The sequence below is a fragment of the Erpetoichthys calabaricus genome, chromosome 3 (assembly GCF_900747795.2).
Source record: "Erpetoichthys calabaricus chromosome 3, fErpCal1.3, whole genome shotgun sequence".
Taxonomy (NCBI): domain Eukaryota; kingdom Metazoa; phylum Chordata; class Cladistia; order Polypteriformes; family Polypteridae; genus Erpetoichthys; species Erpetoichthys calabaricus.
This window is the reverse complement of record NC_041396.2, coordinates 276038314-276063185: the sequence shown is the minus strand read 5'-3', so window position 1 is coordinate 276063185 and position 24872 is coordinate 276038314. Positions and strand designations below refer to the sequence as shown.

The 24872-nt window shown below is 44.1% G+C and overlaps 1 protein-coding gene across 4 annotated transcripts; it reads right to left on the bottom strand.

The window, feature by feature from the left end:
- Positions 1-24314, bottom strand: slc25a35 (solute carrier family 25 member 35). Of its 4 annotated transcripts, XM_051925434.1 has the most exons (6): positions 24062-24314; positions 13681-13887; positions 6037-6102; positions 3680-3832; positions 1121-1255; positions 1-739 (listed from the first exon to the last, which is right to left on the bottom strand). In XM_051925434.1, exons 1-6 carry the CDS (start codon positions 24188-24190, stop codon positions 548-550), a joined length of 882 nt encoding a protein of 293 aa, XP_051781394.1. In that variant the 5' UTR covers positions 24191-24314; the 3' UTR covers positions 1-547. The 4 variants fall into 4 exon arrangements, with proteins under 4 accessions (XP_051781394.1, XP_028654190.1, XP_028654192.1 ...); XM_028798357.2 differs by lacking the exon at positions 13681-13887 and having other exon boundaries at positions 23855-24313; XM_028798359.2 differs by lacking the exon at positions 24062-24314 and having other exon boundaries at positions 13681-14140.
- Positions 24315-24872: the final 558 nt, after the last annotated feature.

Sequence of the window (24872 nt, the reverse complement as noted above, 5' to 3'; positions counted from 1 at the left end):
TTACAAGGCATTTCAAAATGATGCAGTTTGTTTAGTCAGCAGATGCTTATAGTGGCCCACTAGCAAACTGTCTGAGCCTCCATACAGCCATAAGTACCAAAATAAAGAACAGTACACTTTTAACTTGTGTATAAAAATGTAGTTTAAAATCTAAAATGTGCATGTGTCGCTGCTTATGTATTATTTAAAAGCAACATCACATCAAACTAATGGCAGCAGAGCTTCTGCTATAAAAAATCCTCAAAAGGATGCAGCAAAACCCTTCGGCTCCTCAACTGCCTATACCATGACCTGTTTCATTGTCACCAATGGCTCCCCGCTTTGGTGGTTCCAGCACTTAACTAAACTATAAAAATGTGCCAGGAGACGTGTCTTACGTGTGAGATGCTCCTCAAGTATTAGTTGTTTAGTCTTGCGCTCACTCGCATATTGTTAGAGTCTGTGAGCAGCTCCTCATCCTGTTCAGGGTAGTCAGTGGTGGAAGTCTTACTAGTCAGATTGAGGCATTCAGCCCTCACTGAAGATTCACCCCTCCTTCACCGGTGTATCATCTTGGTCTGCTGGCCAGCTGTCTGTCCTTGTAGTACACCTTTCGAAGTTCATTCCAGAAGAGCAGGGACAGGATGGTGTGTGGGCCGAGACGGAAGTATGATGCACCGATGCCCTTGTAGAGGCCGAAAATCCCTTCCTTACGGATAGTCTGAGAAAAACAGCTGATGAATCCACTATACAGCAGGCCCTGTGTCAGGAACAGAAAAAGATGACACATCAGTATTTTTTTTTAGCCAATAACTATTTTATTCCAAGAGCACCATCCAGATATTTTAAACTCATTAGTGTGCCCAATTCCACAACACCACTGAGTGTTGTGTTTCATCAGTGCTGCCTTTGGGAGGAAAGCCCACTCGGACACACAGCTGATGTGCAAACTCCACAGTGGTGGTGACTGTGTGAAGGATTCAAAGCAAGGACGCTGGATCCTTGAAGCAGAAACGTGAAATGAAAAAATAACTAAATAACCACCAATAAAACTAAAATTATAAATACTGTGTGGCTGACCAGTTTAGGAGATGGAAACTGAGACAAGGAGGCGACTGCAAGGCCCCCACAAATGGCTTACTTTTCCTCGGCTGTCAATTGGCTGGTTGTACAGGCGGGTGCTGATCACATCAAATGGCGTCATGCCCAGAACTACAAACACACTGCTGATCATTCCGGCAGACAGCGACACCAGCCAGCTGTTAAGTGGGAAAACCTGAGGAACGAGATAAAAAAAAAATAAAGACACATTACAGGGTTGATGTAGACAAAGTGCAGGAGGTCCAAGTAACTAAATGTGGCCATGGCTTAACACCTGCTCATCGTCTAAGACTTAATAATAATAACAGTATATTTGATTTACAAGACTTACACTACTTAAACTTGCACAGCCTTGGTGTTTTTTTTATCGTAACAAACCTTCAGGAAACAACTTTGCCACTTCCACCCCAGAAAGTCCTGTAATCGCTTCAAGTTCAGCAATCATTTGCTAACTCACAGCGGCCTTGTCTTCCCCTTATTTTGTGCATCTTACAAGATATACAATATGTGATGTTTATGCTGGGATGACATGGTGGTACAGTATTTAGCTCCAGGGACCCGGGTTCAGTTTCAGCTCAGTCGACGTCTGCATGGGATTTACATGTTCTGCATGAGCTCAGGTAGTTTTGGGGGGCATTCTACTTCCATCACAAATGCACTGAACCAGTCTACTGGAAATTTGTTTGTGCCACTGTGATAAGCGGCCTTTGAGTTCACCCAGTTAGGTATTTCAGATAAGGAAAACAGAAATTTTGAGTTAAGGTATACACACTGCACTCCATTTTTAAGTGGGAAGTCGGAATTTTCAACAGAAAAGCCTCCTTAAGTCAGACGTCCAAATGTGAAACTCGGGTCTGCTTTGTCAAGTCCGAGTTTACCCGACTTCAGATCATGACACCAATCAAAAACTGCATTGTACCCCATTGAGGGTAGTGAAAGTGCTGTAGTGTTACACTATTTATGAACACTTCTGTCTATGTGTGTCTCATTAAATCAGCTGTACACACGGCACTGTCCAACTTCTAGACACGTCCATATTGGCTTTCCAAATGTTTTACTGAAATGCAATAAACTTAGTGTGATGTCATTCCTGGCTGTGACTTCCAAAGTAAATGGAACGCAGTATTATACAGTAGTCCCTGATCATCATGCTGGACAGTGGTGAGAACTTCACTGTACTCTGAACAAATGACAATAACTGAACAGATGATACATGCCTATGCTGTTTATATAGCTGCATATCATGAAAAGCTAAAGCACAATGAAACAGAATAAAACACGACTGATCAGACCATGGCTGATAGAATGTGCTGCAACACTCCTGGTCCAGGCTTTGGGCTTGTCACATCTCCCAGCTGACAGGAGTACCGGCTTTTGTCACCGAGCTGCTGCAGATGACTCGAACTGCAGTGGCACATCTGGTGTTCAATCAGCCGAGGCTGGCACTTGTCACTCCTCTCTTCAGATCACTACATTGGCTTTCTGTAATTACATGTATGAAGTTCATATCCTTGATGTTCACCTACAGAGTAGTCAATGAGTCAGCATCTAAATATATGGAGACACATATGAGGTTCTGTGGTTCTTCTCGACCACTTGGGTCTGATCGTGAATGGTGTCTGGTCATGCCACCTCTGCATGACATCAAATTTCATTCAGTCCAGACTCTCCTGGCTGGTGGAACGAGCTGCCCACCTCGATTTATGATTTCTGACACCCTCAATGTGTTTAAGAAGCGTACAAAGAGTTTCGTTTTGTGAATTTCTGTCTAACTGATGTTATCTGTTAGGAACTCCAAATCGCCTCTCAGGATAAATGTTTAGCACATGCTGTTGTTCAGAATATGGTAGAAAGAAGATGGGAGGATGGCATTACTAACGATTACTATTTTTTGATGGTAGACATTTATTCAAGTCCACTGTATGATGATGTAGTTATAATTGTAGGCTTTGGTATACAGTGCTGTGATCTGTAGCAACTTTAAATCAAGATTGAGTTGTCTTTACATTTTCTTCTCAAGTGCTGCTTTCTGCTAATATGGAGTACCAAACTACAAACCTTGCCCCCTAATGCAGATTCCTTCAGAATCAGAATTTGTCTCTTGCAGGGGCATCAAAAACTCAAAACTGATGACAATTTGTTGTTGTTGTTTTGTGTCATGCCTACGGTAGGCAGTGTGGTGGAGTGGTTACAGCATAGGACTTCAGACCTGGAGGTTGTGAGTTTAAAATCCCACTACTGACACCGGTGACCCTGAGCAACTAACCTGACCTGCCTGTGCTTCATTTCCAAACACAAAAGTATCTCACATGTTCTAAATTGCCTTGAATAAAGATGTCAGCAAAATATGAAATAATAAATATAAAAATAATCTTAAGCACATTGACTATTAGTGAAGCGATGGAAACATACAAATTCACATGGCGATACAATACATCAAACTGATAAACTCACACCTGAAGTACAGATGAACTGCACCCTTGGGTTGCTCCATCGCCATTTGGCTGGGGTGCTAACGGCCATTTTAGTCTTCCAGCGCGCTCAGAGGTTGGTTTCCATTTCTGGAAGTCTCACTGGGTTTTTGTCCTACCCTTCTTACCTGCAAGTCACTGACAAACTCCTTAGCCGCTGAGAAGGTAGAGAGCTGGCAAGCAGACCCCACCATGACCCTGGGCACAGCTGCACTTGCTCCTCGCCACAGGCCCAGAATGCCATGCTCCTTGCGGATACACACCAGCGCATGCAACATGCCCTAAAGAACAAGAGAGGTGTGAGTAACCAGAGAGAACGGGCAGTAAAGGAGTCTGAACTTCCACAGCCCACCAACACACACTGCCACCCTTGACCTTTCAATTCAAAACTGACAGGTGGAGATTCGAGTTTTGATGAAGATCACAGTCAGAGCCGGACTGACATTTACAATCAGCAGGGGCTTTCCCAGTGGCCTGCCATTCAGAGCAACCAGTGAAATAAAGAGGAGGTTAGGAGCAGCACATTACCTCACCCGCCACATGACAAACCAACTCAGGATCCCAGATTAGGACTCGAGTGTAGCCTTGCAACGGGTGACACCTCACCACCACACTAGCTCAGATGGAATGGAACCAATATGAGTTTTTTTACAGTGGCTGCAGTGCCAATCCTGCCACCAACCCCCAAGTTTTCCCTGCAGATTGGAGGGCCTTCATTCAGGGCTGGTTGCAGATTAACGTCACACCCGGGACGGAGCAATTGCAGGTTGAGGGCCTTGCTTAGGGGCCCAATGGAGTGGATTCATTTTGGGCGTTTACGGGATTTGAACCAGCAACCTTCCAATTACCAGTGCAAATCCCTACCTCAGAGCCACCACTCCGCCCTAGTGAAATAAACTAATGGTGAAATGATATAATGTTATGATACTGGAAAGCGAGCAGGCGTTAGTGCTCTGTAGTGGGCTCAAATCCTTTCGGTTTAACGTTGATGGGTTTCTTTTCTGGCTTCTGGTTGGAGGGTTTCTTGTTTTTGTTAAAGTCAAGTTTTGATTTTGTGTGCGTCTCGCACTCTGACAGTTAAACAGGAGTGCCATGATGAGAGGTGCGTACGTCTGGTGCTTTTGACATTAAAGTTATATATGCAGATCGTTTAAAAGTTTATAATATACTTTGAATTACATTTGGATGTTGTATGGGTTTTGGTATTTGCTACTGTGTATTTATTTTGTTTTATTTCTGTTTCAAATTTTAATGAAGTGTAGCGTATGGTTATATTTTTATTTTTTCCCCGTTTTCCCTCAGAGTGACTGAATAGGCTACACGTTTTATTTATTAATGAAACACAAATGTGAGTGGAATGATTTGTGTTTTTAAATGTACCTGTTGTTCTTTATTTCGTGATAAGTTTGTAAATGAATGTGTCTTGTTTTTACTTCATTTTAATATTTGTAAAGTGCGTCTTTTGCGCACCCGACAGTTAAACCTTAGCACTATGATGAGAGAGAGTGACTGAAGAGGCCACACGAAGTGTTTCATAGTTTTTTTGTTTACTAAGTGCATTCTTTAACAAATGCTTGACAAAATTTTGTGGCACCGAGACATTTTTTTGAGTCTTTTGTCTTTTGAAGAAATTCAGAGTGGTCTTTTTTGACCAAAACTTTGTAGAAGAGTATTCAGCGTTACTATCCAGACATGGACCGCGGCTCGGCTGGGGAGATTCCAGACTCCCAGTTGAAACTGCAAACGTAATCTTTGCACTGGGGATTCCACTTTTTGTTTTTCAGTGCTTTTTGCACATTTGTTTTCATATAAATATTATAGAACCTCATGGCTTTTTTATTTATGAAGTGTTGTTCCACACTTTATCAGTAGTTGTCTTGAGACTAATATGTACTGTCTCCTCATTCATCAAAACCTCCAAGACAAAATGATGTTTGTTGGTTTTTTGAGTCTGTGCCTGTACAAGGAAACTGATGAATATTGTGTGGCCTGGCCTGGGGTAGACTTCAGGTCTGCTTCGTCATCTCTGAATACGCTTCCCAGTCCGGCCCTGATCACAGTCAGGTTGAGGACCCTTTGACGCTCACCAGAATAGGTCCACAATCTCATGAAAACACATCGAGAGTAAAAGGTTGTCCGCACACACTCAAACTTACTTGGTGTCTCGTGAAAAACCCACCAAAAGAAATGAACACAATGTCCGGCACACAAACGGGCGAGCTGCACTGGGTGGGCACCTCTGCACTGTGGCTCCTGGTGCTCAGTTTTTTATAATTTCAGATAAAAGCTGATAAACAACACCTTTGTACTTTGAGGTCAATAATAAAAAAATATTACTGGACACAGTGAAGATGAACCCATAGTACTGGCTCTGGCGACCCCCCAGGCCACTTTAAAGAGAAAGCACTTCTGTCTGCCCAACATGCACACAAATTAAGAGCCATACATCATGTGTACCCCCCCCAGGCTGCCCCCCTCTATTTACCTGGTGTTGATATTGGTGCCCCACTGCAATTGAAGCAGTCGACTGGCTCTGTAGGTGCGTCTTCACCTGAAAGTTGGAATATCAAAAAATTATTTGTTTTAAATGGCATCTTTTAGTGTTTATTCCCAACATAAAAAATCAAAAAGCCATTCAGATCATTTCTTAATGGTGGGGCAGTTTTTCTTCCTCATACAGAAAGATGTGTGTGAGTTACTGTGTTTGGTCTTTTTAAATTGACCCCTAAACGTGTGAGTGCAAGTGGCACCCTGTCTGGGTTTAGAGTCTGCCTTGCATCCACTGCTGCCAGGGGTGGGCTGGAATGGCCATCTTTTTCTTCTTTATTTACCTAAAGGTGTGTTAAATACTCAGACATTGAGGACGGTGGAGAGAAATACCGATCAGGTGTCAACATCCACACGTCCGCGGTCCGTTTACAGGCTTGTGATGCACAAATCACCAACATTTTACCAAAGGAGATGTACCAGGACTTGTGTGGAAACTTGCTGTCCTCTCCTCTCAGAATGCAAGTTAAGCATGAAACAGAAGGACTAATGGCGGATTGGGATTTCTGCGGCACTCTCGTGGCCCATTTAGGGTCGGCTTTTCTGGGATGACACATTCTTGAAGATGGTCGGCTCAGACAATGGATGGACAACAGGTCCTCATTTACAGTAGCCATTTTGGCAGGCCAAGCATTCCTACCTAACTACTGTAGGTGACTCTGAGTGACTTCTCCTGACCTTTGGTCATGGGTTCAAATTTCATTCTCCACTCACTTTACACTCCTAGATGTGTGTTCTAATCACACAACATACTTTTTTCAACATAAAATATCATTTGAGCAATAGTTCAGACACACCGGTCGTGCTTATCGGGGTCCTCTCTGAATCGAATGAGCACTCCTGCCAAAGGTGGCCGATGGCGGCTCATCGTTGTGAAATGAAGGCAGGTCAGCTGAAGTTGCATTGATCTGAAGATTCGTTTAACATGAAACTGACCATTCATTAAACTGACTGCACTTTACAAGAGGCTCACTCGCTCAATACCAGTAAGTGACGCCTGTCGCTGTCTCCAGCAGGAGCGGATCTGCGCATCCCAGTTTAGACCAGCTGAGGTGACCAACTTGCAGGCAGAGCTGGGACTGTGACAGTTTCACAACTGCCTGTAACTGGTCAGTTGTGAGTAACCACCATGATTGTAAAAGTGCACTCCAAAGTAGACATACACTATACGAAAAACAAATAGACCGCCTTGTACAATATGAGTGGACAGAGAGAGACAAACATCATGTGGTCTGAACGTGGACAGAGTACAACCTGCACTCGTCTAAGGACTTGCGCTAAAAACTAGCCGGACTGGTTTTGAAAGCATGCACAGCTCGTGCGATTTCACAATTTTAACCCTGACTTCGGTGGCTCATTTAGGAAGTTGTATGTGTCATCTGAGGTTAAGGAGGCCAGACTTCAGCAGTTTCGTTAGGAAACTTGTGATGTGCAACACCAGTTCTGTAAAATTCACATACTTTGTGGATATCAGAGGCCTGCCAGGGAGGGTAGATAGATGTCTCTCGTCTGTTTATCTGAGCTAAGCGGAATCAATGAGTAGATGGAAGGATATTAACAATGCCAGCCACTTTGAGTTCACCCACCAGCAGCACGCTATGAGTGTAAAAGTCCAGGGCTGCCCGTTCTGTTAAAACGATGACCACACAGCTATTGCTATTTAAGTTATTAAGATCATTATAGGCGTTCATCAGTTTTCCAAATTTGCCAGAAACTGGAATCAGCCGGGTATGCCGATAAGCAGGAGTATTCAGCACAAGTCACGTTTTGTCTCGTCTGGACTAATGCAGCTCTCTGCTGGCTGGTGTACACGCTTCTGTCACCAAGCCGGTACACATGATTCTAATTGCAGGGACACCTCTGGTGAGGCACATGTCACTCCTCTTTTCAGATCACTGCAATGCCTCCCTGTGCCAGCAAGTATTACCTTCAAAGACTTGATGCTCACCTACAGACTAGTCAACAGGTCAGCATCTGCGGAATATGGAGACACTTGTGAGGTTCTCTGCTCCTTCTTGACTACTCAGTTCTGCCGATGAAAGCCATCTGGTGATGCCACCAGTGTATGCCATAAAATCTCAAATCTAGACCTAGCTGATGGAATGAGCTGCCCACCTTCATCTGAACCTCCAACTCCGTGTGTTTAAGAAGTATATGGTGGCTCTTATTTGGTGAATTTATGACTAAGCTGTTAGGTTTTCTAACTTTGGAATTGTAACTTGTTAATTAGGTCCAAAAACAGGTCACTAATTAAGAAAAGGGTTAGAATGAAAGCCTGCAACCACTGGGACCCTCCAGGACTGGAGTTTGAGATCCCTGCACTACAGTGACCCGGGATCAATGCCCAGTCTGGTCCTGCCGGGTATGAGGACTGTCCTACATTCCGCCTTTCCTCTTTTGGAGGACTTGTGGACAAAGCAGTTGAAGATAACCAAAATGAGTCAATGCCATACATAGTGGGTCCTTTGCAGGGCTTAACATGGTGACTTACCTTTTAATTGATATAAAAGGAATACAAACACTGTGCAACTGTCTCCATGTTTACCAAATCTTAAATACCCCAGGGACATCCAAATACACTGTGGTGGGCTATAATTAAATGAATTCTTTGGTGACTCATTTGGATTTCCTTCCATTTCTGACCTTGAGGATCCATACACATCCACATTGAAGGTCCTCCTGGCCACCCAGACCTTTGAGCTGTTCCCGTCTTGTTGTTTAAACGTCCACTTGACCACAATGTGCCTTCAACAGCACTGCTAAAATAAAACCACATTGGTCTGCCAAATTCATAACATAACTATGCCCAATTTCTAAATCTCGTAATGAGGGTTCTTGCAGTTAAAGTTTGCTTTAGGAATAACCTCAGTACCCTGATGTTGGGATTTAACCATTTTTGATTTTTGTTGCACTTAATAATTACATGTATATAGTGCTTTTCTAGCTATTCAAAGCACTTTACTCAGACAATGGGGAGCCACTTCAACCACCACCAATGTGCAGTATCCACACAAATGGTCCGATTTTAGCCATTTATAGTGCTAGTAGGCTCGCCACACTTTAGCTATTAAGTGGTGAGAAAAAGAGCCAATAAGAGACGGGATGATTAGGGGGCCTGAATGACCAGGCTGAGGTGGGCAATTTAGCCAGGACACCAAGGTGGACCCTGTTCTCATCAAAGGATGCCCACAAAGAGTCAGACTTGTAATCTTCTCCGCCTCATTCAGCTCTCTGTGATGACGTTTGCTGGTTTTCATTACCGGCCGCCTTTGCCCGAGGTGATTCAGCAGATCAGCGTGCTTTGCGGTTGTTTACATAGGATTTTCATGATGTGACTGAGAGCCCGTGAAGGTATTGAACTGTTTGCCAGTGCCTTAGTCACCATGTCAAGCTATACCTGCCTGCATGCTTTGTACATGCGAACATAAAAAGCAGTTCATCAGCAGAGTAGTGATGGAGGGCTGTTTTGCAGCCCAACAATTTACTTAGAAATTAGTATTAACACTGACTTGGTGTCTTGAAGGTGATATGGTGTTTATTTACTGAAAGTAAAGAACAAATACATGAAATGGCTATTACATACTCTCAACATTTAATATAACAGATTGACTGATGTCCCATTTGGGATCAAGGGTAGTTCTTTTACCTGGCCTGGAGACCATTATAGAATGACAGCACAGATGGGTTCCAATCTTTTTCCCAGTCAATGAGAAAGAAAAACGGATGAACTGGGAGACACTGCCAGGAAGAGTTGTTACCCAGTGCAATAGGTGGCTGTGCTATGCTGGTCTGGCTCCAGTTTGGACACCCACAGGGCTGCATCCTTTTGACTTCTAGTTCAGGAAGGCAGCCCTGTTGGGTTTTTCCTGGCAGTGGCCCCCAAGGAGACTCCCATATGGTCTGGCATTTCCGCCTGCGATCACCTTGCCAGTCAGTCAGTTACTTGTGGGTGAGCGGCTGGAGCCTTTCCCATACCCTGACGTCGATAAACGACATGCCTGCCATGTCCAGATTAAAGGCTCGCACCACCATCAGTTACTGTTCACGTCACTAACTCGTTCGAACTTCAACCCGATGATCAAAGGCTATCTGCCGCCTAACAGTCCGCCAAACACGCTGGGATTCTGTTCTAGAAGTGGCTTCAGGAGGCACTATGAGGTGACTTATGTTTTCCTGTCCGCTCAGCGAAACAAATCAGTAAACAGAGAAACGAACAAAGCTATGAGTTTGCATCTTATAGAAAACGCCACCCAAATGTATTTGTAAATACAGGTGCTGGTCATAAAATTAGAATATCATGACAAAGTTGATTTATTTCAGTAATTCCATTCAAAAAGTGAAACTTGTATATTAGATTCATTCATTACACACAGACTGATGTATTTCAAATGTTTATTTCTTTTAATGATGATGATTATAACTGACAACTAATGAAAGTCCCAAATTCAGTATCTCGGAAAATTAGAACATCAATTAAGACCAATGCAAAAAAAGGATTTTTAGAAATGTTGGCCAACTGAAAGGTATGAACATGAAAAGTATGAGCATGTACAGCACTCAATATTTAGTTGGGGCTCTTTTGGCCTGGATTACTGCAGCAATGTGGCGTGGCATGGAGTCGATCAGTCTGTGGCACTGCTCAGGTGTTATGAGAGCCCATGTTGCTGATAGTGGCCTTCAGCTCTTCTGAATTGTTGGGTCTGGCGTATTGCATCTTCCTCTTCACAATACCCATTAGATTTTCTATGGGGTTAAGGTCAGGCGAGTTTGCTGGCCAATCAAGAACAGGGATACCATGGTCCTTAAACCAGGTACTGGTAGCTTTGGCACTGTGTGCAGGTGCCAGGTCCTGTTGGAAAATGAAATCTGCATCTCCATAAAGTTCGTCAGCAGATGACATGGCACCATCACTGACTGTGGAAACTACAATGGACCTCACGCAACGTGGATTCTGTGCCTCTCCTCTCTTCCTCCAGACTCTGGGACCTTGATTTCCAAAGGAAATTCAAAATTTACTTTCATCAGAGAACATAACTTTGGACCACTCAGCAGCAGTCCAGTCCTTTTTGTCTTTAGCCCAGGCGAGACGCTTCTGACGCGGTCTCTTGTTCAAGAGTGGCTTGACACAAGGAATGTGACAGCTGAAACCCATGTCTTGCATACGTCTGTGTGTGGTGGATCTTGAAGCACTGACTCCAGCTGCAGTCCACTCTTTGTGAATCTCCCCCACATTTTTGAATGGGTTTTGTTTCACAATCCTCTCCAGGGTGCGGTTATCCCTATTGCTTTTTTCTACCACATCTTGTCCTTCCCTTCGCCTCTCTATTAATGTGCTTGGACACAGAGCTCTGTGAACAGCCAGCCTATTTAGCAATGACCATTTGTGTCTTGCCCTCCTTGTGCAAGGTGTCAATGGTCGTCTTTTGGACAACTGTCAAGTCAGCAGTCTTCCCCATGATAGTGTAGCCTACAGAACTAGACAGAGAGACCATTTAAAGGCTTTTGCAGGTGTTTTGAGTTAATTAGCTGATTAGAGTGTGGCACCAGGTGTCTTCAATATTGAACCTTTTCACAATATTCTAATTTTCCGAGATACTGAATTTGGGACTTTCATTAGTTGTCAGTTATAATCATCAATATTAAAAGAAATAAATATTTGAAATACATCAGTCTGTGTGTAATGAATGAATCTAATATACAAGTTTCACTTTTTGAATGGAATTACTGAAATAAATCAACTTTGTCATGATATTCTAATTTTATGACCAGCACCTGTAATCTATGAAACAAAATAATATCTCTCTGTTATAAAAAAAAAAAAAAATCCTGGAGAGAAACAGAAGGGCGTCGAGACGTGATCTTCATGTTAAGATCACGGAAGACATTTAAAAGAAACCGCGAGATGGCCACAGAGCTTGACGCAGGACCATCTAGTGATGACGTAAAACATGAGATTCATGCAAGACGCGCCCAACTTACAATCAATATCAAATAAGCCAAGAGGCAGCAGAACATTCAGTCGTCTAAAGGATTTGAGCACACACAGAACCAGGGCTCTCAGCGCATATAAAGCGTATAAGGACAGTACGTTATAAATTAAATGTCGACATCTAAGCGAAGAAGAAAACAGCGCGGAGAGGAGACTCAAAAGCGTTTGAGAGAAAAAAGAGCAAAAAAGAATAATCGAGATACAAATTCAGAAAATAACGAAAGTAATTATCAGCCCGGAACAAGTGGAATTGAAAAAAGCACATCCAATCCGGCTCAGAATTAAAAGACAGAGTAAAAGAAAGTAGAACTTCAGAGACGTTTACAAACGTTGGCGCTAAACACATGCAGAGCAGGTTAATGATTATGAAACCAGTGAAATTAGAAAGGCTAAAAAAAAAAACCTTGGCGCTATACACATGAGGAGAAAGTTAAAGGATATGAAAATAGGAATATTAGAAAATAGAAAAAAAGAAAGTAAAGATCGCAGTTGCGCAAACAAACAAACTGCCTCATTTAACTATGCACCAGTCTAACTTTGGTTTTGCACAGTAATTACTACACTATTGCACCTTAACACTTAATTCTACTTTATTCACATAATTTTACTTATTTATTATGTTCTACTATACTGTTATCTTTCAATCTATGACTTTTTGTTAATCTAACTGATATTCTAACTTTGCACAGTTTTTGATAAGCGGATGCGGATGTATTTCACTGCGTGTTGTCCTGTATAACTATGCATGTGACAAATAAAGAATCTTTAGAATTTCAAAAACGGAGTTTACCGCACATGCATTTATTGGTTACTTTGTAAAAAAAATTATTAACTGCTGATGATGTAGATTGCTTTGTCTGTGCTGAAATTCTAAACAGAGAAATCTATCCTGAATTATGGTACAAAGTCATTAAACACATCTCACGGACCTCATTAAAAAGATTCAGCATATTGGGACTCGCAAGATTTACAAACATTGTTTTACGGAAGACCTGAAATAAAAGTGAAACTAATGAAATAGCAACAATTCAAAGAAAAAAAAATCTTAAAAGTGTGTATCCGGAAAAACAAAAACGGGGATTGGCGAGCGAAGCGAGCAGTTTCTCATACTTCAGTTTCTAATACTGAAGACAAGTGTGTCTCTTAGGGATAACGAACCGAGACAATGATACCATTAAAGACCTGCCATAAAAACGGCTTCTTCAGCCGACTTGTTTGTTGGCAGAAACTCCACATGGCTCTGTTACGGGATGCGAACCCAGGACTGTGGATCGCCGAGGCAGCATCAGCAACCCCCATCATCTCCTTATCAAGTTTCTAAAGCACTAATGGCATTTCACAGCATTTACGGCTGTTATATGGTGCCAGTAGTGAGGCACACCATCAAGAGCACTTTACAGGTATCCCAACAGACGAAGGTTTTCTTGTGGAGAAAGTTTTAATTTGTTCGTCATGAGGGCAATACTAGGGTGCCGTCCACGCCTTGGGCTTACGAATTATTATCATCCCTATAACACGCTGAATACGCGTGCGGTGCTCGGTACCCCACAATTCAAAACCACTCACTTTGCGTGACGCCCCAGAGTGACTTACCAGGTACATGGGACTCCCAATGATGGCTCCCAGCACTCCGGCCACTGCTCCGGCCGCCACGCTCTTCACGGGGCTCACTCTACCCCCCGAATGAATGTAGCCCCCCGTCTCGAGGATGGCGTAGGAGCCCAGTCGCACCCCGTTCATTACGAGCTGGTAATTGAGTGCTGGCACGAGCCCTTTCTGAAGTCCAGCTAGCCCGTCCACCTTGCCAATGGTGTAGAAAGCATGGAGGACATTGCGGTAGTGGATCTTGTAGGAGCCGGGTGTCATCATTTCACCCTGCAGCTGCATTCGCGTTTTCACCACTTCCAACGGGTTCGTAAAAAGGCAGGCGCAGCAGGCGGATACGCCGCTTAACACGAAGTCCATCTTTGGTGGAGCGCGAGCGTCCTTAGGAAAGGAGAATCGGAAAGCCGAGACTCGTGACAGGCAGCCACGCGACTGCCGCTTTTCTAACTGACCGGCGTCTGGGGAGCCGGTGACTGGGTAGGAAACAACAGCCAGTGGGCGGAGTCTCAGTGCCACTTGGACCAATTAGAATCTTAAGCGCTGGGCCAGCCTCTGTCGTGCCCCCAGAACTGGGCGAGGCTCATTCAGTAGCAACCACCGTGAGGAGACAAATCAGGGCTAAAACGAAACGGCGCGGAAGACAAAGCAGTCAAAGAAAACTCTTCGATGACCTTCAGGTTTCTTTGGACGTTTTAGGTGAGCTGCCAGTGTACGATCACCGCTGCTAGGTAACCAGTTCCAGTATTGACGGCTCTTTTGTGCGGACAGAGTCACCTGATATTACGAAGCACACGATGCCAGACCGTTTCCGGCTGTGCCCTGCATTTCTTCCGCAACAAGGGGACAGTTTGTTCTTAAGGGCGCTTTAACGACTCTCCAGTGTATAATGGTGCCCCACACATCAGCTGCGTGTTAAATGCATTTGAGTCGTGCCCTGTGAACATATTTGGCGATGGCTCGGAATCCTCCATCGGAAGAACAATAACTTGCCACCCATTCAATGACCCAATCGAATTGCCACGCAGACAAGGCGATTTAAAAAGTAGGCGGTGACGGGTCCTCGGATTAGAAATGCAGATTTCAGTGTATTGTCTCGTGTTACGGAAAGCGGTGAAATTCTGAAAGGCAATGGAATGGGCAAAGGCGGGGATTTAGTGGGCTGTGAGGCAAATCAGGACAGCGAAGGACTGTTAATTTCGATGCCAAAATGTTGCTTTGGAACATAAATTGTCAGGCCTCTAAATTTTGGATAATGCAGCCTAATGCTCAGTTATTCTTAATGGCTACATATTATTGCCCAATCAAACACCACGGGTGTGTGGTAAGAAGCTGCTTTGGATGTTTCATCAACACCATTGCTAACTAAAAAAAGGGATTTTTTTCATTGTGGCGCAGTGGTTAGCAGGCTTGTCCCACAGCTGCCACCGATTCCATTCAAATCTCATCTTGGGTACCGTTTGTGCAGTTGACACCTGTGGGGTTTCTTAAAACATCCTCTGGGTGGTCAGCCACTGTGTGTTGGAAGTCGACTTTCAGGCTGACTTTCCATGCCAGAGCCCGTTTTGCCATTTGTCACCCGCCTACCGTAATTTCCCACTCACTTTCCTTTTTCCAGCACCACCAATGTTACTGCGTATCTTTCACTTATAGGTTGATACCGTACGGAAGCGTATTAGGGCCACGGTGAAAAAAAATACGGAGACAGTGAAGAAAAAAAACTAAAGGTCGAGATTAAAGTCGACATGTTGACTTTATTGTCGATATTTCCACTTTAATCTCGACACTTATGACGAGAACAAAGTCGACATGTTGACTTTATTCTCGTAGTTTGTCATTAAAGTAGAACATTGTAAACTAAACTTCATCTTAAAATGAATATTTAATTTAGTAGATCTTCCCAAACCCCGACATAAATTATGTAGCGCATGAAATGCGTTGTGTTAAGCGTTCCCCGAGTCATATTAATCACTACGTGCTTCTTAAACTGACTTCCTCTGCACTAAGAGGAGGCGCAAGCAGCGATCACCACACAGAATACATTAATTTCATGATATTCCTGCGCCCTGAACATTTACAATGCTAAGATAAATACTTGATATCATTTTTATGATGAAATGCATTAAAGCAGGTATTTATCATGTGGGGGCATGGTGCCGTAGAGGTTGCGCTACTGCCTGGCAGCAAGAGGGTCCCAAGTGTACCCTGCCTTGAGTTTGCATGTTTTTCTGGTGGGTTTACTCGCGTGCTTCAGTTGCCTTTCAAAGTCATGTAGGCAGTGAGGTTTTGTTCTGCTATACTGACCCTGAGGCAGGTGTGTGCTCGTATTCACCATGCAATGAGCTGGCGCCCCCTTCAGGACTTGTTCCTGCCTGGCCACACGATGCTTGCTGGGATGGGCGGCATATTCAAAAATGTATAACGAAGATTTTTTTTAAAGTTCTGAACACTCCGTGGTCTAAGTTTATAACTAGTTTTAATTTCACAAAGACGTTTATCGTGTGGTGATTGGTTATGTGGAGAAAGAAAAAGGAAATATAGGAACTGGGGGTTTGACATGTCAGACAGAGACGGCACGCATGCAAAAAAGAAAGCCCGCTCAGAAGAACAGCCATTGAATTCTGTGTTCGTGTCTCCGACCACCAGATCATGAACCCAACATTTACGCAATATTTAAGTTAAACCTGTGCGATACCCATTCATACATCCAGTTTTTTGGAGCCTCGTCACGCCTGACATAAAGTTCTCTACACTGAACGTACACCTGGGGACCCCTTACTGCGAGGGAGCAGCACTACCGCCACACTACCGTGCATGTTTAATACCTGCTTTAATGCATTACATCATGAAAATGACATCAAGTATTTATCTTAGCATTCTAAATGTTCAGAGAGCAGGAATATCATACAGTGAATGTGCGGCGATCGCTGCCTGCGCCTCCTCAATGCAAGAGGAAGTCAGTTTAAGAAGCGCATAGCGATTAACAACTGGGTCAGGGAACATTTAACACAAAGCATTTAATGTGCTACATTAACTTATAACATGTCGACTTTATTCTCGACATTTAGTTTTTTTCTTTCTTCACCGTGGCCCTAATACGCTTCCTCTTCTTCTGGGAAGAACCAAGTTCTCCAGCTCCCCTCCCGAAGCTCCAAGTACTTGGCCTACTTCTCTCACGAGCTCAAATGGTACAACGTTTTGTTGGGTGGGGGTTTGCTTGACTATTGAGACAGCCATATTCAGTAAAATGAGCTTCCTGTCCTGGCTGGTTTATAATCTCCAGTGTAGTTTTACACACTTAGACGCCACCTTTGCTTCGGTGCCAGCACATCGACCACAGTGTCATCTTGAAGCTGTCACTCATATAGAAAGCATTTCTGTTCCTAGCCAGGAAAGGATCGCGTTTTACAAGCCTGACCTGTTCTATCCACATTTTCACCTTATTTCTAGTTTGCTTTTTCCAATGCCTGTATTCCCCAGTTAGCTACCTAACATAAATATGTCAGACTGAAAATGCAGGTTGTGTCCTGTAGGAATGTTCCAGATTCCCCAAGCTCAGACACAACTCCTTATATTTGGTTTGTATTTTATATTGTATTTTAAGTACCTTTTCAAACAGGCTGCTTTATCTTGCACACCATCAGAACAACTACACTTGTTTTTCTTCTTTCTTTTCCTTCCTCCTCCTGCTCCTCAGGTCATCGTCCTTGTCCTCCATTTATGCTGGACTCACAAGTACTTTAATGTGGAGGCACCAGAAGTACTCCTGTGACAGGCAGAACCTCCCCACTCTCAGGAGCGCCCCCTGGTGGCACCGACCGCACCTAACAGGACTGTCCAATCTTCTACAATACGCTACCGTGGCAGTACGTTTGTCTGTCCAGGATTTTAAATCACCTGTAGCTCGCAAACCGTTTCACCTATTGACTTGAAATTTGGTACACATATACTACATAACGTCTACTATCCGCTTTCGGGGTGATGATTTTATTACTCTTTTTATTTTTATTTTATTGTAGAATCAACTCTCAGCAGGGTCAGCCGTGTGGTGCATGTGTACAGGCGCCGTTCTCATTCCCTACCACCTTCGCTAATCATTCTTGAGGCAGATTGAAGACTTTAGTGCCAGATTAAGTGAAAGGTTAAAGAAAACGTACTAAGTAATTGCAACACAAAAACTAAATTAATCAGTTTTAACGTGAAAAGATGGCGACGAAAGAGAAGCAGCAGGCCGCTAGGGAAATATAAAGAAGAGCTGCTCAGGCACATCAACCTCTGAGCAAACGAATGGTAAACGTACAGAGACAGAGGATGAATACTAGGAATGCTCAGGTCAAGTGTATGTGCCGTTACTGGTGGGATTATAATTCCCAACCAGGCCCCAGTGTGACCCTGCATGTGTGTGAATGGGGTATTCAGCCACCTAGCAGCTTGGGGGAGTATCGAGCCATGCTAGGCAGTCTGCCCCTGTCCTTCCATTACAGAGTCCCCTCTGGGAAAGGGAACACAAACCATCCTGGTTGGGACATCTGTCCATCCGTGTCCTCCATCCATGATAAGGATCCTTCAGGTAGACAAGGGGCCAGTCTGTCCCTGCCTTCCTTTACAAAGTATAAATAGAAATATATTGATGTTTGTACAAGTGTTTCCACGAACACAATGGATTAAAGATTCACCATTTGCTGCATGGACATGACAACTAAAACCTAAAATATTATTTTTAACTACTGATGCAGATATAATAATAATGATGATGATGATGACTACTTTTACCTCATCACTTTTGTTCAGCAGCTTCTGCAGGTTAATGTAATACCACACTGCACTTCCAGTTTAAGGAAGACGCTGCGCACAATGATGTTCTGTTGAAGATGTTAGTGCTTATTAGCTTGGGTGGGCTTGCATTTCCACTACCAGACAGAAGTTTGAAATCAAGTGTCTTATGGATCATTGTAATTTCATTCACTAATAACTGTTACCATGTACATTAAATACAATCAGGCACCAGCAAGTACGTTAGAAGTCTCCAAACTGCTTGGTGCTTTAAATATAACAACATGATGGCATTCTGCTCACAAATTAGCAGTCATTCCAAGTATTAATTGTGTAATAACTCCATTGTGAATTCTGTTCCAAGATGTCTGCGGTGTTTTCCAGCAGTGTTCTCCCATAAAAGTTGAAAGATGTGTTACAGTTTCTCACATCTTAGGCTGTTCTTCTTTTTTTACAAGCTAAACAGGAATGGTCCCCGTCCTTCTGCATGCCGGCATCACTCGGATGCACCCGGGGACCCTCGACCAGCCTGTTCTCTGTCCTCTTTACACTCTGCACGCTCAGAGAAAAATTCTATAAGTTATCGTTTGTGCTGAGTCCTCATGGGATATGACGACTGGACCACTGGTATGGTGACATATTTGTGTCCTTGTTATACTTAGTGAGGACTAAATTGCCCACCACAGCCTGGTCATTGTGGCCCCCTAATCATCCCCTGTCTCTAAATGGCTCTCTCACCCCTTCACTACCTAATCTCTCATGTGTGATGAACATACTGGCACAAAAATGGCTGCTGTTGCATCATCCAGGTGGGTGCTACCATTAGTGGTGACTGAAGTGACTCCCTGCTCTCCATGTAAAGCCCTTTGAGTTGTGAGAAAGGCCCAACATAAATGTAAAGAATTATTATTATTATTATTACAAGGGGGGCTCCGCCCCCTGCTCGCTTCGCTCACCTACCCCTGGCGTTGGGTATCCTGAAATACATTAGTCGAGCTCGTTCGTCTTGGAGCCGTGCCCGCTCTGCTTGCGGCATTTCAGACGCGCGTTGTAGGCGCCTGCGTTCATTGATCTTATCTAAGTGGGCTCGTGTTTGTATCGTTGAGCTGTATTGTGTTTGAATTCGGTGTAAAGCGCTCGGCGGTTTGTACAATCCCAAGCAGCACATTATTCCTAACTTCACCCCGCAGTAGTGCCACTCACAATATGGCGGAGACGTTTTGTATGGCTGTGTCGTTAGTCGTTAGCTATGGGCGCGTTGTTGCTTCATTTCTCATTCACGTCAGTTGAGCTCTTTCGTTTTTGGGCCGTGACTCCTTCGTTCGCGGTGGATACGACTTTGCGTGCGGTCTATGAGACGCGCGCTGTACGTCTCATGGTCCCATCGCCGTGTACCTGCGTCCATGCCATCCGGTTTACCATTCTCGGTTAGTAATATGGATTGAAGGGGCAGCAACAACTCACACCTTGACTGCCACGCTGACCTCATACCTGAGTTTCCGATAAAGGACAAAGATACACTGACGCTGTGGTAGAACAGATCAGATGAAGTATACACAGAAATGACCGACCAGCTGGGACTTGCAGACAAGCGATTACCATGCATCATATTTTTATTAACTGTCTTATCATTAATGTTTTTTTGTTATTTCTGTGTCTTTTGGGTTTTGTTTCCAATTGAAAGCTGCTTTATTGTTTAAATCTGGACTATAAGATGCATGAGAAAGGGACCAGGAAGGTCAGCTGGTTTTGCTAACTGAACAGGAGAAGTTGTTATGGATTTTATCAGAATGACCAGAGATAAGACGTCAGACGTAATCTTCTTTAGTTTATCCAAATCGTGGTGTGAGGTGACCTTTATATGTTTGAGATGATGATGTCATTGTCGCTCAGCCCCAGTGCATCATGGGATGCATTACTATGGTTAATCATAACCAAATAAAGTCAAAATTAACATGAAAAAAATAAATAAGTTTTACATAAAGCCACCAAGGAAAGAATGGGTTAGAAAAAGTACAAGAATGTCTTTTGGATTGTTAATCTTATTTACACAAAAGAGTACACCTTCCATTTATCAGATGTGTAATTATTGTATCCACCCAAACAAAACATTTATAAAGTTGAGCTGAAAATCTGAATCAGTTAGTTCCGCTCCAAAATAAATAAAAGACAGTCTGTCGAAGTAAGAGTGTAACTTTTAGTAATGCAAATTTTTACATTTGTTTAGAAAAACATTTGATGATATCTATGAGGATATTTAAGAGATTTGCCTCACTTTTTTGAGAAGTACATATTAATAAGCGAGGGTCCCAGTCTTTCGTCCTTTTAAACAGTTACACTTCACTACATGTTATACGTGTCTGGACTAAATATGACAAATAAACCTGAAGTCTCACTTACTCCAAAAGGACATTTACTAGAAACACAGAAGTGTAAATATTCACTCTTATCTCGTGTATCTGAATGGAGGCACCCTAACCAAAAATCTGAAACATATATTTTTATCCTGGGTAAAATTTCATATATAACCCTAATAAAATGTTTAGGGGTAACCAAGATACCATTCATTCATTTATTGTCTAACCTGCTTAGTCCTGAACAGGGTTGCAGGGGTACTGGAGCCCATCCCAGCCAGCATAGGGCACAAGGCAGGAACAAACCCAGGACAGGGCGCCAATCCATTGCAGGGCAAACACACACACAAACACCAGAGCCAAAGTTTAGCAATGCCAGTGCACCTAACCTACATATCTTTGGAGTGCGTCAGGAGACCAGAGCACCAGGAGGAATCCCATGCAGACACGGGGAGAACATGCCAGCTCTACACAGGGAGGATCAGAGACGCAAACCTGGTCTCCTTACTGCAAGTCAGCAGTGCTGCCACCGTGGCACCACCAAGATACCAACAGTATACAAAATACAGAATCACTTACTAAGGATTGGTACTTCAAGTATTAAACACCATACTCATGCAATATAATTTTAAAAACATTTACCAAAACACTCATTTATTTTTATGTAATATGTCTCTATTGCTCCTGTAATATTCACAGGGAGTACAATTATGGATGAACATTAAAAACCAGGAAAACCTTTAGAAAGTTTATTAACTCTACTTGACATTTATTTTTAAGTTATAATTGCAGTGTAGAACAAATTAAGAAAACACAAATCAAGACAGACAATGGAGGAGGAAGGTCACCATGCATGCTGCAACATTTCAAAGATTGTTCAATACAAACCATTTTAAAAGTGTTTTTTTTTTCTTTTACTGAGAACTCCAATGTTTAGATCTTCATTTTCATTTTTTGTTGATCATCACTCATTTTGCAACAAAATAAATTAATGTCATCAATGGGACTTTCCCTTTTACTGAATAAGGTTCCAGAAATAATGTAAAATACTTTCAAATATTTCGAATGATTGAATTCACTATAATAGAAATAAAAGTAACCACATGCATGTTCAGTATGGTGTTTCCTTAATCTAAACAATGTTATGTCCTCTTTCTTTTAATTATCGAATCCTGTGTATGTGTGTGTGTGTGTGTGCCCTGCGGTGGGCTGGCACCCTGCCCGGGGTTTGTTTCCTGCCTTGCGCCCTGTGTTGGCTGGGATTGGCTCCAGCAGACCCCCGTGACCCTGTAGTTAGGCTATAGCGGGTTGGATAATGACTGACTGACTGACTGTTTTGTTTTTTTTTTTGTTTCTAAAAAGAGCTACGACGATAATAATATAACCAGAAACTCTGAGTCCCGCCTCATGATCGGGGAAAGGTATATTAACAGCGATGTCACTTACAGGGTTAATCAACGTTACAAGTTTATCAATGAAACAAGTGCGACAAAAGGCGGACGTTGCGCACAGGGGGCGTGGCGACGAAGGCCAGAAAGGCGTGGCGTTCGACTCTTCAACCTGCTGCTGGACAAAACTACAGGGTAGGGGTGGGGGGCTAACCCAAGTAACAAGCGAAACAGGCATGACTGGGGGGGGCTGCTGCCTGGACTCTGTCACTCAATTGAGTCTGGACTGCACCCGGGTTGGCCATCACTTAATCTTAGGCGCACGCTTGAACAGGAGGAGGAAGACGATGGGACTGGGACCCAGCGGTGTGTCCGTCTGTACGTCACGTTGGAAGACCTGGAGATTAGGAGGGGGGGGAGGGGAGTTCTGACTCCTGGTCCTGGCAGCCGCTAACTGCCGAAGTTGAAGCGGCTCTGCCTCCCTGTCACGCGCACGGTGCCCAGGTAACGAAGAAGCCGCACGGCATGCCCGGTACGCTGCCTGCACTAGTGTATGCAACAGCACACCGATTGTATTGTGCGTAGTGCAGACGCTGCTGGGGTGCACAGCATAAACCTTTCTCTGTGCTCTGGTCTGGTCCGGATACATTTTTCTAAAGAAAATAAAGATGTGAATCTCTACAGAGCGCTGCAGTAATGCGTCTTGACAATGAGATGACGCCCTAGACCCTTCCCTGGCTAGCCTATGCACAGAATGCCAGCCTTATTGCAACCACCGTGCCAGTCAGTTCGTTACTTGTGGGTGAGCAGCAGGAGCCTTTCCCGTTTGCTGCATTTGCGACACCTCCGCGTTTCCTGAAGTCGATAAACGGCACGCCTGTCGTCTCCGGATTGAAGGCTCGCGCCGCCGTCAATTACCGTTCACGTCTCTAACTTGTTAAGACTTGAGCCCGATGACTAAAGACGATCTGGCGTCTAACAGCCCACTAAACACACTGGGATTCTGTTTTGGAAGTGGCTTTCAGGAGGTACTAAGAGGCAATTTATGTTATCCTGCCCACTCAGTGAAACAAATTAGCAAACGAGAAATACACAAAGCCATGCGTTTCCATCTTATGGAAAACGCCACCAAAACTTATTTGTAAACAGTCTATGAAACAAAATAATTATATTTGTAATACTGAAGACAAGTGTGTCTCTTAGGGATGACGCACCGAGACAATGGTGGCATTACAAAACTGCCACACAAACGGAAAATCGGCATTGTGAAACACCGGGAGAACCTGCAAACTCCACACGACTCTGTCAAGCGATGCGAACCCAGGTCTTTAGATCGCCGAGGCAGCAGCAGTAACCCCCATCATCTCCTTGTCAAGTTTGTTAAAGATCGCGTGGCATTTCGCAGCATTTACAGCTGTTCCAGTCGCGAGGCACACCATTGAGGGCACTTTACAAGTATCCTGGTAGACGAGGGTATTCTTGTGGGTACAGGTGTAAAGTGTACATTTTAAGCTGTTCCTCTTGAGGGCAATACTAGGGTGTCGTCCGCTCCTTGGGCTTACGAATTATTGTCATCCCTAAAAACAATTTGAATTTGCGTGCGGTGCTCCATACCCCACAGTTCAAAACCACTCACTTTGCGTGACTTACCAGGTACATGGGACTCCCAATCACGGCTCCCAGCATTCCGGCCACTGCTCCGGCCGCCACGCTCTTCACGGGGCTCACTCTGCCGTCCGAATGAATGTAGCCCCCCGACTCGAGGATGGCGTAGGAGCCCAGTCGCACCCCGTTCACTACAAACTGGTAATTGAGTCCTGGCACGAGCCCCTTCTGAAGTCCGGCTAGCCCATCCACCTTGCCAATGGTGTAGAAAGCATGGAAGACATTGCGGTAGTGGATCTGCATTCGCGTTTTCACCACTTCCAACGGGTTCGTAAAAAGGCAGGCGCAGCAGGCGGCCACTCCGCTCAACACGAAATCCATAGCTGGCGGAGCAGGAGTGTGCGTGAGAAAGGAGAAGCGGGAAGCCGCAATTCGTGACAAGCACCCCAGCAACTACGGGCGTCTCGCGAATAAGTACAGCAGCTGGGGAGCCGGCGACTGGAAAGGAGACGACAGTCAGCGGGCGGGGTCCCAGTGCCACTGGGACCAATCAGAATCCTAAGAGCTGGGCCAGCCTCTGTCGCGCCCCCGGAACTGGGCGAGGCTCATTCAATAGTAACCACTGTGAAGAGACAAATCAGGGCTAAAACGAATCGGCACAGAAAGGATAGCAGTCGAAGAAAACTCTTTGATGACCTTCAGGTTTTAACTGAGCTGCCAGTGTACGCTCACCGCTGCTAGATATCCAGCTCAGGTGTTGCCGGCTCTTTTGTGCAGACAGAGTCACCTGACATCGCGAAGCACTCGTTGTCAGACCGTTTCCAGCTCTGCCTTGTATTCTTTCTTTCGCAGCAAGGGGGCAATTTGATTTGAAGGGCGCTTAAACGAATCTCCTTTTTATGGTGGTGCCCCTCACATTAGCTGCAAATGCATTTCAGACATGGCCAGTGAACATATCTGGTGAAGGCACGGAGTCCTCCATCGGAAGAGCACTAACCTGCCATCCGTTCAGTGACTCCATGGAAGACAAGGCGATTTAAAAAGTAGGCGGCGACGGGTCGTC